The sequence below is a fragment of the Colletotrichum orchidophilum genome (genome assembly GCF_001831195.1).
Source record: "Colletotrichum orchidophilum strain IMI 309357 chromosome Unknown Scaffold_51.1, whole genome shotgun sequence".
Taxonomy (NCBI): domain Eukaryota; kingdom Fungi; phylum Ascomycota; class Sordariomycetes; order Glomerellales; family Glomerellaceae; genus Colletotrichum; species Colletotrichum orchidophilum.
Window position 1 is genome coordinate 220,584 of NW_019173007.1, and position 17,683 is coordinate 238,266.

Sequence of the window (17,683 nt, forward strand, 5' to 3'; positions counted from 1 at the left end):
TCATGAGATGGGTAAGAGCTGAAGAAAGTTTTCGAAGCTCCAGTGACCATCCCTAGATAGGACAAGATAAGAGACAATGTGCCTACCCCCCCTAACCCCCCGTGAGTATGAGGTTCCACGAAAAGCTTACTACGAGAGAGTGAAAGGCACATCGGGGGCCGTCTTCTCTCGTAGTTGTGCCTGGCTTTCTACTTACCAGGGCAGGAAAAAATTGCGTTCGAAAAGGGAAGTGGATAAGCACAATCGACAGTTTCAATGTCTTACCATCACTAAGCAGTGTTGTGCAGAAGACTCTCGGGGTAGGTGTTGTACGAGATCGCGTGGAACACTGCTCCCGGGGGTGTGCCGCTGGGGCCGTTTCTGGCCCTGGGGGACCTCGATCGTTTCCCGCGACGGACTTGAAGGGAAGAAAAGGCCGCGAGCGTACGTGTGCCTGGAAAAGTGACGGTGCCGCCAGTAGAAGGAGCTAGAAGGCGACGAAGAAGTTTTCCGCACGTCACCGGCAATGCCGCAAACGGGAGGCTTTCGACCGGGAACCTGGGAACGAGAGACGAGTACATACGCGGTGTGCGGCTTGAGTCCAAGGCGCTGCGAGGCTAGAGGCTTTTCGGTTTTCCCACATGGAGGGCGTGCGACAAACCGCGACGAAAGAGCGAAAGGCGAAACGCAAGCAGACAAGTATCGATCCCAAGGACGTGGTGCCTGTCTCGGGGACCTGGAGCTTGCGGCAGCGCCACTACAACTTTGTCGGACACAAGCCTGATAGAAACCAGCGGGACGTGTGCCTCTAGCATCGTGCGACGAACAGGATCGAGGCACCTTGTGGAGGCTGTGCCTTTTGGGTGCCGAGCTGTTGATAAAGCAGACGGCTGCCATGTGCGATGACTGACCATGTCTCACCGGATGCGGATGGAAGTTCGTTGGTGGATAGTGGGATAGGAAAGAAAGCTCTTTTGTTGGCTGGTGGGGATACTTACGATAGTGGACCCGGACGACGATGATGTGTGCTGCATCTGATGGAGGCCATTAACTCGACGGTTAAAAAAGGGCTGGATCATGTCTCGGTCCACGCACACAGCTTTGAGCGCCATCATCCAGTCTGTCGGGTCCATGAATCGAATGACGAAGAGGACTCTGAGAAGCGTTAGTGGGCAAACCTCGAGTTCCCAAAACGGGGACGTGATAGAGTTGAATCAAGGTGTGCGCTGCTTTCGGGGAATTGCTGTCGTCCTGACTTGCTAGCGGATAAAACCCATGCAGGAACATCTGGGGACGGTAGGGTGACTGCGGCTGCGGGGCCAATGACCATGCGAGTGGATGCAGGAGAATCGCAGCGGCTGCGCAGATTACCGTGGCTATTTCCATCGGCCAAAGTCTGTGCGGCGTCTATTCGAGGAGGTACGCCGCCCGGGCTGACCAACGAGATGTCGGCGGGCGCTTGTGGGGGATGTGAGAGCGATAGCCTCTCGGGAGACACGGGATGAAGGGTATGTTCGGATGACAGATGCGCGGGCGCTAGTCATGGTTGTGCAGCTCAGCGATGGAACGAAAATCGAGGCTCAGAGGGCCAGGACGCGCTTCCTGAAACGCGGCGGTTGGGGGCTGATCCCAGGAGACGGCGAGCGGTTGGTCGCCTGTCTTACTCTTGCTTGAAGAGCCGATTTTGGCTGGTTGCCGTGATCAATATCCAAGGGTGGGCGTCCTTTGCTGCTGGCGTTTGAGAATAAGGATTTGAGCTAAGGAGAGTGATAAGCCGCCTGCAGTAGTTTGACGCCCAGCACCGAAGCATTGACTTGCATTTGTTCAAACCTCGAACAGCACTCCTTTCAGGCCTATGCCTTTGCGTCTGGGAGCTGTCCTGGCTGCCAGATAGACCGGGGGGCGTCGACGTAGAGGAACAGCTGCTGGAGTGTCGGAGAGCATCAGTCGCAAAGGCGAGCAAAAAGGCAAGCCTCAGTTTGGGGGGTGGGGTAGAGTCTATGCCCTCTTGTTGTCCTTCCCGGCGTTGAGCTTGAATTTCCGTCCACAAGGGGAAAAGCGTCTCGGCGGCGTGCCGACGAGGCGTCGAGGAAGACACCGCATAACTGGCTTCTTGGAGTCGACGTAGATTTGACGTATTGTTCATCGAAGTGCGGCAAAATTTTCCCGCTTCTACGCCGCGACTGAGACATCAAAGGATTGAAGGAGCCGGACGGCGCCACGCCCCGGTAAGCGGACGCCGTGGGCAGATGACCATTGGCTTGCTCGCAGACATCTTGCAGTATTGGTTTTCTCGGCGGAGGCATTTCGTATGAAGGGCGGCTTGAAGGGCTTCGTGCCTGCGATTTCTGTCCAAGAGTTTGGGCATGCAGTCTTCATCAGGAGTGACGTTTGCTTGGCTGCACTGGCATGGCGTTGTCGAAGTCCCGATCAATTGTATTTCTTTCTTCGTGGTGGAGACAGTTCGCATAATGGCAATGGCCAGGTCAACACGGCCTCAAAGCTACCAAAAGACGAGACGAATGACTAACCACCAGAGCAATGTTCGGATCCGGGAAGTGACGGCTCGGGCGGGAGGGGAGGGGAGGGAGTAGTGTATACTCGCCCCGGGGGGGAAGGGCCGAAGTGTGGCTGGTACGTTCGCCGTCGCTGTCGCGTCCTCAGGCGCTGCGAGTCGCGAGGGCCCAGGGCCGAGGGCGACCTGGGCGTGGAAAAGCGTAGCAGGAACAAGGGGAGCGACGCAGGGCAGCGCAATCCCTGAAGAGCGTGATCGGGAGAGTCGTCGATCAACTGACTAAAGAGCCGAGGCCGGCGATCAGCGATGGGATGACAGATTGGTAGCAGCGCGCGCACCACGCCTTGGGATCCTTGCCGGGCGAATGGGAATGCGCGACCATCCCAGCGTTACAGGCTACAGGGGGAAGAGGGGGTGGTGGGGGGCGTGGGCGTTGATGCGTTGAAGGCATCCAATGCCGCAAGTGTGGCTCAAAATGGGAGAGGCCGGTCCATGCGGGGTAGGTATTCAGCGAATGCTTGGCTCCCATCACCCCTACTGTCTTTACCAGGCATGGGCATGCCTCCCATCAGCTGGCACAAGCCGAATGGTCCAGGGGAAAGACACCTTGGTTGGTTCATCGCTTCAGTGGGCGCATGATTTCGCATCACGAACATTTCCGTGGCGGAGACTGCCGGTGTTTGCTGTGTCAGGCGAACATATGTCCTTTTGATGCAGTTCAGTCTGAGCCGCACCGGATCACGACGCTGTGGCTGCGGTCGCCATCGCATTGGACCCAACAGGCCGGCAAGAACATCAATTTTCGTCAATAGGCCTCCCGGCCAGCTGGTCGTGGGCACGTTCAGCCACAGTTTGTCTCGGAGCAAAGCCACCTCGTGTGGCCTGGGCTTCGAGGCGCGATTGGCGAACTCGTTCTGCAGTGCTGTTGGTTGGTTCCAAGGCTACCCCGCCAATCACGGCTCTCGCATGGCACTGCATCGGAGTGGTCCCCGACGCACCAGAACCGAAGCGGCAAGGCCTCCCGGGGATTGTGGGCCCCGTGGTTGAGGAGGTGGGAGATGGGGCTCGGGAGTCGTTGAGAGGAGGGATAAGGGAGGCGGTGAGGAATTCGGTCGGGTGCCGAGACGGTCTAGACAGACGGCCGTCCGGTGGACGCAGCAAACCTGCAATGGCTGGACGAGGTTGAGTCTCTGCGTTGGCTCAGCATGTGACGTGGACCGAGTGAGTTGGATAATTCTGGCGGTGATAGGTTTTCCCAATCCCCCCCCCCTTCCCCCGTGTGTTGCTTGTGATGCTTGTCAGCAGGGAGGGTACCTGGTCGCATTATTGCATCAACTTCCCAGTGCCAGATACAGTTGATCCGACTCCTCTGCCATTGACCGTCCCCCTGAGAATGCGGTCTAGTTCGACAGCCGATGATACACTCCCACGCTTGCGCAACCAATTCTCTACGACTAGACTCGAAAGCCCTGGCCTGTTCCCCACCGCGGCGCAGGCAAAAGAGGGTGCAGATCGGTTGCGCCTTTCAGGGGAAACTCCAGGTGGGCTGCAATAGAGGCTAGGATGTTGCAGAATTTCAACTATACCATCTTTCAATCGCGCAGCGCCATGATGCATGGTGGCGGTCGTTAGTGACCCTCCTGCCCGAGATAGGAGGGGCATCCTATTACCCGTCAGTTGAACAGATAACGCCGCAATAGGCAACGTAGGGATCGAGGGCTAGTAAGCGGCTGGTGTCTTGATACCGGCCATGATGGTTGGGGGGAGACGGTTCACAGAGAATTGGGTCCGACTAGGACGCCTGACACATTTGGCAAGTCGCTCGGTGGCCCGCGGGTCATGGCGAAGCCACCGTCGCAGGAGGTCATCTTGAAAAGACGCGTGGCGGGAAGCTATCGACGCCAACCGTAGGGCTCGGGCATGTGGTTGTCGACGGTGCCTCTGGCCGCTTGTCAGCTGCCATCCGGTCTCTGTCCATGTCTTTGCGACGGCTGGCACCCGGGCCAATTGGCACGAGACTTCGTATGCATGTCATTGGCTCGCGATGGGGCCCGGCGGACCGTACTTTGTTGGGCCCGTTTGACAATGCGTGATGCGTTAGGCAGCTTGGATGCCAGGTTCTTCATCCCTCCGCATTCTCGACCATCACCCTGCGTTTAGGCTTCAGTGCAACTGATCCGAGAAAATCAGAATGAAATGGAGAAAATAGGGGGGCCGTTGGAGTGAACCAAAAACACAACTTGGTAACCACGTAACGTCGAGCCAGAAGCTAATCGGGGGGAAGGAGGAGGGGAGTGCATTCGATTGGGAATGAAAAGCCATACACATGAAACTGTAACGTGGGGAATGATCTACCTCAGGGGACGGGAGTAACAATTAGTGCGTGAGCATATTGGAAGCAGGGGGTGGTTCCCCTCCAGTGAAGTCGAAAACGAACTCCTTCACTGCCACAGCATGGCTACACCCTCTTGGCAATTGCGGGAAGGGAGTGATCAATCATGCGAGCTCGAAACTTTTGAATTTTTGGCGGGTATTAGGATTGCGCCTTCAGGCTGTTGGCAGCATTGAAAGACAGAGAGAGAAGAGAGGAGTTCGTGTCCTAGTGTTGCCGGAGATCCTCTCCAGCGTAAGGCAGGGTAGCCCGTTATGGGATAGATAGGCATGAGGCCCAAATCTCGACGTTGGCTGTGATTGACTGACGGTAAAGCTTGATTGGCTAGGATGTTTTACTGTACAGTTCGAGTTTAGGATTCCAGCGAGGGCTTTGTGCCGGGCTGAGGATTGGATGAGATTCCCGCCTTGTGGAGGAACTCCAGGGACTCGAAAAGTCTGTTTGGGATTTCAGTGAGCGGCGAGCAGGTGTAGCCACACGATTAACGGCTTTCTTCTCCCCTTTCAGGCAAGCCAAGAAGCGCCAGGAAACCAAGTTCCTGCTCATTCACCAAAAGCCCGACAAAGGAGCAAACTCCCCAGCCAGAACTTCAGGTCAGTGGGGTTGGGAGACATTTCCTGGCTGGACTGGGCTAAAGATAAGGCGGCCTAAGCCTTTTGGGTGAACAGGGAGCCACTGCTGAGCATGCCAGTAGGCCACTAGAGTGAGAAACGATTGACCATGGTTGGCTGACGGCTCCTCACGTTCCGTGAGCTGACGGTTAAGCTGGTGGCGGGATGCAAAGCTCCAGGCAATGTCTCAGAGGTTGAGGAGATGGCGCTGTGTGTGTCGTTTCATGAGCACCACCCGACGCTTGTCCCGTTGCGGTGCTCTGTTGCTGTTGAGCTGTTGATGCGGAATGGGAATCAACGTTCATGATGATTTCGAAACCAAGAGACTGCCCATGCGGGATTGGCTGCGCCGTACCGCAACTTGCGGGCGTGGTCTCACTTTGTTCTGACTGATCAGGCTCTTGCCAGCGCGGGCTATGGCTTTTGGAGCACGTCCGTGGAGGCGTCCATCGTCCTCAATGTGTTCATGTTTTTTTTCTTTGGTAAATGGGCGGCATGATGTAGCTCGTCATGCACACCAAAGCATTACTGGTTGCAGAACGGCTGGCTGTGGCTTTGTTTGATGATACTATCCACCCAAGGATGATTCAGTGAGGGGGGGGAAAGTAGAACCAAAAACCAAGGCCCAAGAAGGGCGTCTGTTTGTTGATGTTTTCCGAGGAAGCGGCGATAGGATTGGCGACGGCGAACGAGACTGCAGGCGAGCATCAGAGGCGTCCCCAAAACAAAGCAACACGGCCAGGCCTGGGCCAGCAGCCCAATAACGGTAAAACTGCAGAGCGGCAGGGACGCGAGATGAGTCACGGAGGCGTGAAAGGTGAGGGAGAGAAGTAAGGCGGAGGCGGCGTATCGGCGCCAGGTAAAGAAAGATCGGTCGCGACGCGGGCCGGTTCTCAGCGGCCGGGAACCACACTGCGCAGTGTGCTAGACGTGGTTGATATCGTGTCTTGATCAGGTAAGGCGAGGCAAGGCCCATCCATACGCTGTTTCAGAGAGGGGGGTCCAAAAAATAGGAATAGCGGAGATTAGACGCCCACTGGTTCGGGCGGGAAGAGTTGAAGGTTTGCCATCCACGCGTGGCGGAACCGAGTTCGAGTTCTCCGGAAGGCCTCGTCTGTTGGCCGTATTCATAGATCGATTGGCAGAGAGCGGCGGAGAAAGCTGTCCATCGCATGTTTCATCAGCGTGCTCGACGTAGGACGGGGCCACCAATGAGCCGCGCGCATCGGTCGCGTCACTTCAAGATCTTTGGGGCAGGCAAGCTGGACACCTTGTCAGTGACAGCAGAAAGCAAGCTGACGTGCGTACCTTGGCTTGGGGTGACTTGCACTGCTCTGCTTTGCTTTACGTAGTACTCCGTAGTTGATTCTTTTTTGGTGCTGAGTTGGCGGCTGAGGATTCGTCCATTTGATCCAGTCGCATCTCGTCTGTATCCGTAGTTCCCACTGCCAGGCAAGGGCCGCACGGAGAGGCAAGAGGCAAGGGAGGAGGGCGACTCTGGAAAAAGGCACGTACAGTAGTACTAAGGTACCTTAGCTCCTTCTATCTCAACGACAGCCAATGAGGATGGCCACCTTGTCTGAGGACTGTGAGCCAGTGTGAGGATGTGCAGCCGCCAGCTCACTGACAGACGGAGAAGCAGCGAATGGCTGGGGGCGGGTCTGCCTCCCTTTCCTTCTTCTCCCGCCATCGTATCCGTACCTACCTACCTACCGTAATACCTTGCCTAATAAAGTCAGGTACCATGTAATCTTACTGGCGAGTCGCCGCCAGCTTCGTACGTGCGCATATTTGTTGCAGTCTCTCGTCCGGGGCTCTGGACGGACCAAAAAAAGCTCCTGCTTCTTATTTGGGGAGACATGGGCCCTTGCTTGTGGGATCGTGTCTTGGTGTTTCTGCAACCACTGGCTGAAATAGGATCGCTTCTGGTGTGCAGCGGAACTGGGGTCGCTTGAGCCGAGCTGTGAAGACCAGTCAACGGGCTTTGTGAGACACTCAAATCAACGTTGACCTATTACACCACGGCCACGGCTCGGTTGTTGTCGTTCGTCGTCGCCGTCAAGGACCGGCGGATCCAGTCCTGCCTGCATCGTGCTCCCGTCCGTAACCCAAGTCGAGTCGCCAGTGTTGCGCGTGTACCTTGGTTTGGGGCCGTGGTCCTGGTCGGTCTTGGTCTTGGTCTTGGGCTCGCAAAAGTAAATATACCGATCTCATCCCTCGCCTCGGCGCCTCTAGCACTATATTTCATCCCTGTGTCCTCCCTCTTGAGTCTTGAATCTCGAGTCTTGTTCCGCTCGGACGTGATTCTCCTTTTCCAAATCAAACTTGCATCATCACCGGCATTCGAGGGCTGTTGTATTGAATACGACAGTCGCCATTGTCTTTCGGCATCCAATAGCACCACCGCCGAGCTTCACCACCGTCCTCGGACCAGTGAAAGCAGGGAGACGGAGCAGAGACAGCACCGACTCGGAGGTACCCCGGAAGCTACCGATTTACCAACGCAGAACGCGTCCCTTTCCCCCGATTCATCTTCATCAACAGCCGGCCTGGTTAATACGAATCGGATCTGCTCAATAATTGTTTTTTCCCCTCGTTGCCGGGACTATTGTTTACTGTATTGTTTACTTCCATTGGATTCTTGTTTACTCGTTCGGTTCCCCGACTAACGAACCCCTCCGTTGCTGGTCATCGCGTCTCTGCAAGGTACCGAATCCCTTCACGGCCCCAGGTGTCCGTCCCTCTGTACCCCTCCCGCGACGTTCCCATTTCAGTGGCCCTGGTCTCGCCACACTACAGCTGCCAGTAGCGCCTTCCAACTGTGCGCGCGCACACACACAGACCACAGTCGCTCCTGCCCGCTCATCCCATCACATCGCCGCTGGTACCTTTCCGCCCGCCGACTTGCCAAGGCCCTCCTCCAAATACCAATTTGATCCCTTTGGTCACATCCGTCAGTGCAGCATCAGAGAAACTGGAACTGGAATCGTAATTCCTCGTTGGATCTATTGAAATTTGCCTCGATCGTCACTTCCCTGTCGCCGTCAGATATTTCGCCCACGCGAGTCTGAATTAAAAGGCAGACACCGGCCTGCGTTCCATCAGCCAACAGTCTCATTATTCTTCTCACCACCGTTGGCAATCATCACCAACACACACACACACACACACACACATCACCAACCAGCCACTCCCTCTCGCTCAGGCCTTCCACTGGTGCCTTTTCTCGTATTACACACTATCAGCTCGAGGCATACTGCATACTACCTTATCTTGGTTCTACGCCAAAACGGCAATTGTGCATCACATCATCTTTTGCGAAGCCTAGATTCACGCGAGAGACAAGACGCCGTCCGTTCACATCTCGACTGACACCTTCATCCTCGTGTTCAATTCCGCCTTCGATTCTGCCCGAGAGCCTCGACCCTTGGACAAAAACCTGCCGCATGCTGCATCGTAGCGTGTGTGGTCCCCAATCAATCTCATCCACCCAATTCAGTCGACCCCAACTGCCCAACTTGGACGTCCCCTGCTTGCGGCTTTCCATTCGCAGAAGACAGCCCGCACCGCCTGCACCGCCTCGCACCCAGCTGCCGACAGACACACTCTGCACGGTCGAGGAGCTGGAAAGTACCCGCTACCTCCTTCTCCGCGCAATCTTGACCCGTTGACCCACGTACCCCATACTCTCCATCCCATCGCCCTGAGAAGTGGAAGGCGGATTCATTTTCGGAAAAGTGAATTCCCAAAGGCCCTGGCAACTGCCCTGCCATCATTCTCAGTTTCCCATCATCTGGTCCGGCAGGTATTCCTCTGGCCACCTTGCTTGTCGCATCAAGAGACTCTATTCCTGGGACCATCCCGAGCACTTGACGTCGGTACCTCAGTGCCCTGCAACGGCTTAATTCATCTGTGAGTAACACTTTGCGCCAGACAAACTTTCGACTCAGGCCTCTTGCTCCAAGTTGAAAGGAGTGTCAATCATTTCCCCGTCCTCGACCGCCGCTCTCACGTTTTCGGACTTTGGATCCCGGCCGAACAAAGCCCATCTTCGCTGCTGACTTGGACCACCTCACCCTCACGCTGCACACCGCATCGCAACCGCCCCGCAGCCCCGAGAACAATTAATCAACAATCGGCATTCGTCCAACGCCGTCCGCTGGTTCGGAAGCTCTGGTTTCGACTCGTCTCGAGTCAACTGTCCTCGTCGTTCTGCAATCTTGCCAATCATTTCGATCCACGAACAGATCACCGCCGCTCTGCCGCTTCTACCGCCTTCAGGCAGAACAACTAATACTATATCCCGCCCGCTGCCGAGTCGTCGCACTACACACGACGCACGACCCAACCGTCAATCAATCCGATCCAACTCAAATCGCCGACCACTGGCTCAATTTGTCCTAGACTTGTCCGACGCATCAAGCTCATTTCACGACGAGGAAATCATTTCGACGTCTTGACCCTTTCTCCTAAACCCAAACCCAAATCCGCAGGCCGCAATCATCCCTGACTCGCCCCCGGGTCGTTTTACTTGACGCCGTCACCTCCTCATCCGCAACTCTTCCATGCGCTTGGCAAACTCGACGTCCGTTTGCAGAACCTTCAAAACTTGTCCTATTCCTCCATTCGTCATAGGCCACCGGGCGATTTCCAGAAGTTTGGGTTTTCGTCTGTTCACTGCCATTGTCGTCGTCTTGAACAATCGAAAAAGTTAATAGGCACCAAAATCGACTGCTCTGCTTCCAGCTTTCAGGAACCCACTCGACCTGCGCCCTTTCGTACTTCTTTGCCGACGTCGTTGGCGTCTGTATTCTATCCAATCACCATATCACCATATCACCATATCACCATCTGCCGAATACTCGCCGACTCCGCCGAAAAAGTCTTCCACTACAGCATCATTCACCATCTTTGCAACAACACCGCAACGCAGCAGCCAGACCATTCTCTCGTCGCTACCAGAAATATCCAACTGTTTCTGTGTTATCTACACTGCAGCATCTTGCATCACCAAGGACACTTTCAAAACTCTCGCAAGCAACAATCTCACACTCTCGTCTGGACAGATCAGTCTTTCGAGTGTAGCGCCACAATCACCGTCTCCGATTTGGAGGTTAAATACAGAGTGCAGCAGCAAGAAAAGCAAACCCACCAATTTGCAGCCGCTCGCACCGAGTCTGCAACCCGCGAGAGATCCAGACCCCTGCCGGCCAGTCCGCTAACTCCCCTGCCACCTCGCTTCTTTTGGACTACTCTTGTTCCCGTCCGCTGGTTATTATCGGCACCCCTCCCGCCTCATCCCCTGCCACCCATACCCAAGCACGCCCTCCCCCCCTGCACGCCTTCACACCCCGGCACCCCTGGGATCTACAGCATTCCAGCCCACACCAAGCATCCAAGCCCCCTCAGCAGGCACTTCCGTCGGCGTCCTGCTGAGACTCCCCTAAAAACTAACCCCCTACTACGCTAGCACTTGACTAGCGACCCCCTGACAACCTGCCCACTCAGCCTCGTGGACCGCACGTCACCCACTGACGACTGGCTGTTCCGCATCCCTCTCTACCAGGCTCATCCCCAGAGGCTGGCCCCAGCAATTGCGACGAGGCACATGAACTTCGCCGCCGCACACCACGCTCGCACCCTCCTTTTCATCTGAATATATCAGCCCAACCTGCCCGTCTGCTAGCCTTTCTTTTCTCCTTTCCATTTCGTCACTCTCCACCGAACTTCATCAACCATCAAAAGGAAACCTCCTTCTACACCAAGGAGCTCTTGCCTGTACCACGACTTCACTTGGAATCATCTCCATCTCTCATCACCCATCACCCTCCTACCACCAACCACCCTCACCTCATTACACACACATACACAATGGAGTCACGGTCACACCTCAGCTTGGCCGAGCTCAACGCGGCCGCCCTCGACCACTTCGTCTACCAGCCCGTTAGCAAGTCCATGATCTCTTACCTGGCCGGTGCCGCCTACAATGTCATCTCATGCGACAGTGCTCTGATGCCTCCCGCATCCGCGGAGGCCCAACGTCAACAGCAGCTTCCCCCGACGCCACCCAGGACACCCGAGCCCCGCGCCGTTCGCACCGAAGACGCCGACTTGCCCACCCTCGAGGCCTTCATCACGCAACTCGTTGTCTCCTCCAACGTCCAGGTCCCTACTCTGATGTCTACTTTGGTCTACCTCACCAGACTCAAGTCGCGGCTTCAACCCATGGCCCGCGGTCTACGATGCACCACCCACCGCATCTTCCTGGCCGCCCTCATTCTTACTGCCAAGTATTTGAACGACAGCTCGCCCAAGAACAAGCACTGGGCTACATACAGCCACGTCAACAATGATTTTTCCAATTTTGGCTTCAGCAGAACGGAAGTCAACCTGATGGAGAAGCAACTTCTCTTCCTGTTGGACTGGGAGCTCAGGATTTCTGAGGAGGACCTCTACACTGAGCTCGACCCCTTCCTGGCTCCCATTCGTGCCGAGATCGAGGCCAAGCACGCTCGCCGCATCGCTCGCCGCCGCAAGCAGGAAGAGGAGATACGCCGCAGACAGGAGGAGATATACAACACGGCCGCCTACCCCAGCCCCCCGTCATCGCGTGCAAGCTCTCGCTCCCGACTAGAAACGCCTGACCACGCCCGCACCTACAGCGGTTCCTCCATCACTCCTCCCGGCTTATGCTACAGCAGCAGCTATGGCAGCTCGGTCAGCTCTTACGCTCCCTCAGTGGCATCGAGCCGGTCTCAATCGCGGGCCACCACGCCTCTCGACAACCCTGCCGATGAGCCGTACATGTACGTCCCCAATGGTAGCTTGTACGATTCGCCAGTTGAGGTGCACATTGAGCAGCCTGCGTCGACGCTGCCCAAGCGAAAGCCTCTTTTGCCATATGAGATCAGCACCGAGGAGCTCCGCGATATGCAGGATGGCACAAAGGCGAAGAGAGCCCGCATGGGCCGCGGGATGTGGGGCCGCGTTTTCGGCGGCGCCGTGACAGTGCGTTGACCTGCTGCATCGCACATTTTCACTTGGTTACAGCCTTCATTTTGACAAGTTTTCTTGCGTTTTGAGCCGCCCCTAAAAAAAAAAGCATGGTGTTGGATTATGCTATAGAGACATCCGGGGGAACAGACTTGATTCTACCATCTTTTTTCTTTTTTTTTCTCCCTTTTTTTTTCTTCCCAAAGGGCGTTGGTAATGGACTGGTACATGGACTACGGATCGAGGATAGAGCATCCTCGGGCATTTGCATATATGGAACGGTGTTGGGCGGACATTCATGAACATGATTTTTCTCTTCTTTATTGGGTCATTTGACACCCCTCGCACGGTAGAGGGTGGTCGTGTGGGATTATGATCGGGAAACTGGCAAGCCGCCGCTGAGACGGGTCTGGCACATATCTTAGCGTAGCAGGAGTACGCGGGGAACACATCAGTCTACGATTGCGAGATTCGATTGACCCTACCAATAAAGCAACGAGGCTTTGGCCCGTTTCCAAACATTCACCTGAAGTTTCCGACTTGTTGGGTTTTCGTGAACAGTATTCGACTCCTGCTTGCAGCTTAGTTCTGATTGGGGGTTCCGGAATCGTGGTCTAGAACGGTTGGCGCTAACGGAAATTTTCTTCTTGCGTGTCTTTTTCGGTGATGCCCTCGTGACGGTGAATGCAGCCAGCCAACCAGCGGTGTGGGGGTGAGGAAAGGATCGCATTCAGCATTCAGCGTCAAATGCGAGACATTCTCATAGGGGGTATTACTACGCTGCCTGTCATTTACCTTGTTCTCATGTCTGCCCGCAGCATCTCACGGGACCTACTGGACTTTTCTTGGATCGCATGCAGTCGATTTGTTCAATCTTTTACTTGTGCATGCTGCAATCGATTTCTCGTTATTTCTTCTCCTTCGTCTTCAGAGCAACGTTGGGGGGGTACATCTGGATACTTAGCGCATAACGTGCCATGACTTGTGTATTTGTAGAGCTTATCTTATGCCCCTACTCACGGATAGGTAACCTAGTCATGAAATATGCACAGTACGACGTCAGTACCTTGGATAGGTACGAATACAGGGCATGAATCGGAAAAAGAGTTTTTTTTTTCTCTCCATGCTGCAACCTTATAACGGTGTGTGTGTGTGTATATCTACTGGATGGATGGGTGCGCTGGCACCAAAGAAAAAAACCTTGAAGTTGCATCGACCACTGTAATCTTAACGTCTTTTTTGTGACACCCATAACTCGCCTCGACGAGTTCGGCAATTTGGGGAATCCGTATTTGGGGCGGGGGTGGGAAGGCGGGGGTTTGAATAGGGCGAAACCTTTGGGATTTGCCGACGACGATGAATGCGGTGCTGGGTAGATCGGGTAGGGGGGGGGACGGAGACGGGGACGGACTTGGGGAAGGGACGTTTACGTGCGGTAATGGCTTCGGAAGGGGCGATGCGCAACCGCAGGCCTTTAGATCTCGTCACCGGAGGCGTCGAAGGGGGGCAAAGTGAGGAGGAAGGAGGGAAGACGAGACCGATTTAGATTGTACGGTTAGAATGGATTGACTATGGACTGTGGCTGGATCACTTTCCTAATCCTTTGCCTCCTTCTCTCTCACGCTCTCTCTTCTCTCCCCCTCGGACTAGGTACATTAGCGGTCGATGATGCCGGTGCCGGCGGTGGGAATGGGAAGTCCAGGCCTTTAGGTATCGCGGGGTTATGGGTATTCGACACTTGACGGTCTATATCAAATTCATCCACAATCTAGATCTAGGCTCCTCCTCGCTCCGGACTCTTGACCTCAGCCCCCATTTACTACTACCTTTAGCGCTACCACTACGGCGATGTAGAGCGTTGTCGGGTATCGTTCCGGGTCCTCGGATTTGGTGAGCTTTTTTTCAACCCTCTTTGATGGAATATCCCGGAGAGTGTCGAGCAAAGATGCGCTTCTTTCTGTCCGTCTTGTCCGGTTCCAGAAAGGAAAGAAATCTAGATCAGGAGCGGGGGATGTGAGGTTGACGATGTCGAGGACGCGCGGGGAGGAGGGGGTGCGGAGAATCAATCCTCTACCCTACCCTCCAAAGGAGAATTCTCGGGATATCGTCATCTTTCTCGTCTTTCCCTCTTTGCATCCTTCCCCTCTCCAGATTCTGCCCTGTGTCCAACGGTCGGAAGACGCCTGTGTGTAAGTGTTTTTGGGCCGGCGCTTTGTATCGTACAAGCAACACCAGGAATTTGACGGGGCGGGTTGTTACACGGCAAAAATGGAGGCCATCAGGTACTCAACGGTGCCAACGCCCATCCGGAGAGTGGCCATGCGTGCCCGATGGCATACAAATTCGCCGACAAGGTTTTTTTTTTCTTTCTCTTCTTTTTCCTCGGAGTATTCTAGTAGGTGTTCCAAAAAGAATGATGACGTCTGAGAAAGTGTGGGAAAATCCAACAAGGCGACATCTTGGGCTTTTTGGTTGGGCGACGACGAAAGAAGAGAGTTCTTGACCCTGTATCTGTAGGCGTGGGGTGGAGGGTCCTTGCTTGCTCGACAACCCCCCGGTTTTTCAACACGTATGTTGGTTACCTTGTTATGCCGGAGTGATCCTTGTCCTCTAGGCATCGTCATCACGGATTTGGAGGATGAGGATGAGAAGAAGAAGAAGGAAAAGTAAACAAGATCGTTGCAGAATGCGCATCCTGGTGGACGATGGGGAATTCAGGCTGCAATCGCCATCGTCCCGCGTACCTTGTCATGCAACCGCTATACTTCTTTGAGGAAATGTCGGTCAATCATCGGAACGGAGGTTGGGAAAGGGGAGGGGCGTGCGTGATGGTCGTGCATCGTCAGATTCCGTCGTAGGATGTATCCATACGTGTGTGGCTGGGGTCGAAGGGGGGGGTGGGAAGGACGAAAAATATCAGGAAGCAGGATTTTAGGCCCCGACCCCGCGAAAAAAAATCCGACCTCGCCCTCTCCCACTCGTATTAGTGGATGAGGATGTTTGTGAGAAGTCACGATCATGAAAAAGACCTGGCGGCCCAGGCCTCGCCCAGGCCGTACCTAGTAGGCACACCTGCGGCCTAGAGAGGATATGGATACGTGGATGCCAGTTGCAGGGTGTCTCCGCTTTCTGTTGAGCCCAGCAGAGGACGGAGCTTCGTCCCATGCTTGGCCGCTGGCCGGCGGTCGGGGTCGGCGTGGGTCTCTCAGGACCGGCTCGGAGGGGCTGGGTGGAGTGTATTGTAAGTGTAGATGAGTCACGAGTTCGGGGCCAAGTTTTGCGGTCGGATGACTGCCATGTCTCTCCAGTCCAGTCCAGTCCAGTCCAACAGGCCCAGTAGACTGTAGACTGTACCCAATGAAAATGTCATCTTTCTCCTCGAGGTTTGGTCAGTATTAATCACACAGCCCGTATGCGCCTGTCAGCGTTTGCCCAACGCCCGTGTGCCGTGGGCCGTCGCATGCGCCTGGGTGCGTGCGTGCGTTGGTGCGTGAGAACCCGCCCCCGGATTCGTGGACACGGGCCGTGGCAAAGGGTCGCCTCACGCCAAGGTCAAATGACTTGCATCCCTGTTCTCCAGGAGCCCCGCGCAAACCCGCTGGGCCGCTGGCGCAAGCAACATGGCCGCGTCGCCAGACCGAGGGCTCCGGCTGAGGCAGACCGGGAAGTCGCGGGTCAGCCTGCTCTCATCGATCGCGCACCTAAGGGTACCAAGGTTGATTCGATGTGGCTTTGGCCAACCGTTTGCATTTTTCCTCATTTCCCAGGTTGTTATTACACTAGGATTGTGTAAGGTAGGCTGCCTTAGATGCATTTTTGAGTTGGTCCAGATTGTTCACATTCGAGGCGCTGGCAAACTTCAACGGCCGTTGAGGAGCTGCTGCGCCATCTTCAGCCCCAAGTTCCCAACCGGACCCATGGGCTCGTTGCCGAGGCGCTCGCATGGCTGCCAATGACTATGGGAGGTCTCGGCAAAAGGCAAGCAGGAAAAAATCCATGGCAACTCTATTGTGAACATTCAAAGCTGAATAATGTTTGAGATATCCGTAAGATTGTATTCTTATGACGCTCATGGCGGAGCTCACGGCTGGCGCGGCGATGGCGAAGGATAAGCACCCTAGCATTTGTATCGGGCCGTGCCCCACACGCATCGTGGCTTTGGTTTTCAACATTATGAGCGTCGATCGACGCAGTATTGCCAATGGCGAGATCAAAATGCCAAGACGAAGAAATTGCTCGTTGATCTTGGAGGTATCTGTAGACTTTAAGTGTTGACTGAGTTGAGAGCTCGCACAGCCCCATTGTTGGAGAGATGTGATGACATGGGATTGAGCTGAGCTGTGAGCGCTTGCAGTCGACGTGATGATGCTCCAGGCCTCTCGCGTCTGTTCACCGACCTCTAGAATGGTTTGCTATCCGAAGATTCCTGTAGTGATTCTTTCCAAATGATTTGCGCAGTCTTGGAAATTATTCCAGAATTCTTCGTGTGAGCGAGTCCGCAGTTTGCTTGGACGGTTTGCGATACTCAGCTGCCGGGATACAACTTTGAAGGCGAAGCTTCGACCGCATGGAGGCGCAGTGGGGTGGTGTTTGGAGGAAGCGACAAGTCGTTTCCGTCACAGTTGTTGGAAATGCCTCGCGGCCATGGTACACTCAGCGAACGAGAGGAGAGGCATCGAGGTTTCTTGCCGGGACTGTTCCGAGCGGAATGCGAAGTATCAACTGGTGAGGGCATCGACCAAGTTCGTACGGATACCGTGAAGATAACGTGGAGCGACAGTGCTAGGCCGCTACTAACGTGTACAACACAAGCTGTGTCACCCGATTTGTGTCGTTCTGTTGAAAGTTCATGGTGGCACTCTGTGGATCATTTGTTGCACCCAGGCACGCGAGTGAGCCAGGTACCGAAGGGTACCTTATTATATGTAGTCCCTGCCAACGGTCCGTCTCCGAGTGCAGTTCAACGACAGAAGGAGACACGAATAGCCAGCAGGCGAGCCGCCGAGATGCCGTGTCGAAGATAGGCTAAGCAATCCAATGGCAACTGCAGCTGCGCTTAGAAATCGGAGACCACGTGGATCTTGCAGCGGCTAGCGGCTAGCGCAATGCGGGGAGACGCTATAAACGCAGTCGGACGAGATTTGCCACTGGAAACCAAGAGATGGGACATGGATCATTCCCGTAAAGGTCGGT

General features: G+C 55.1%; 4 protein-coding genes across 4 annotated transcripts; 1 reads left to right on the forward strand and 3 right to left on the reverse strand.

Annotated features, from left to right (window-relative positions):
• Positions 1–269: 269 nt before the first annotated feature.
• Positions 270–2,125, reverse strand: CORC01_06707 (uncharacterized protein; the record flags this gene model as incomplete). The annotated part of the gene is made up of 5 exons (XM_022618346.1): positions 270–537; positions 807–850; positions 978–1,134; positions 1,236–1,515; positions 1,810–2,125. The coding sequence occupies 5 exons, from the start codon at positions 2,123–2,125 to the stop codon at positions 270–272; spliced, it is 1,065 nt and encodes a 354-aa protein (XP_022475190.1).
• Positions 2,126–2,765: 640 nt separating this feature from the next.
• CORC01_06708 (uncharacterized protein) lies at positions 2,766–3,655 on the reverse strand (the record flags this gene model as incomplete). Its single annotated transcript, XM_022618347.1, has 2 exons — positions 2,766–2,986; positions 3,367–3,655. Coding segments are annotated over 2 exons (510 nt in total), but the record flags the coding sequence as incomplete, so codon positions are not given.
• Positions 3,656–5,646: 1,991 nt separating this feature from the next.
• Positions 5,647–5,937, reverse strand: CORC01_06709 (uncharacterized protein; the record flags this gene model as incomplete). The annotated part of the gene is made up of 1 exon (XM_022618348.1): positions 5,647–5,937. A coding segment is annotated over one exon (291 nt), but the record flags the coding sequence as incomplete, so codon positions are not given.
• A 5,431-nt stretch (positions 5,938–11,368) lies between these two features.
• CORC01_06710 (cyclin) lies at positions 11,369–12,514 on the forward strand (the record flags this gene model as incomplete). Its single annotated transcript, XM_022618349.1, has 1 exon — positions 11,369–12,514. One exon carries the CDS (start codon positions 11,369–11,371, stop codon positions 12,512–12,514), a length of 1,146 nt encoding a protein of 381 aa, XP_022475193.1.
• Between the last annotated feature and the right edge of the window lie 5,169 nt (positions 12,515–17,683).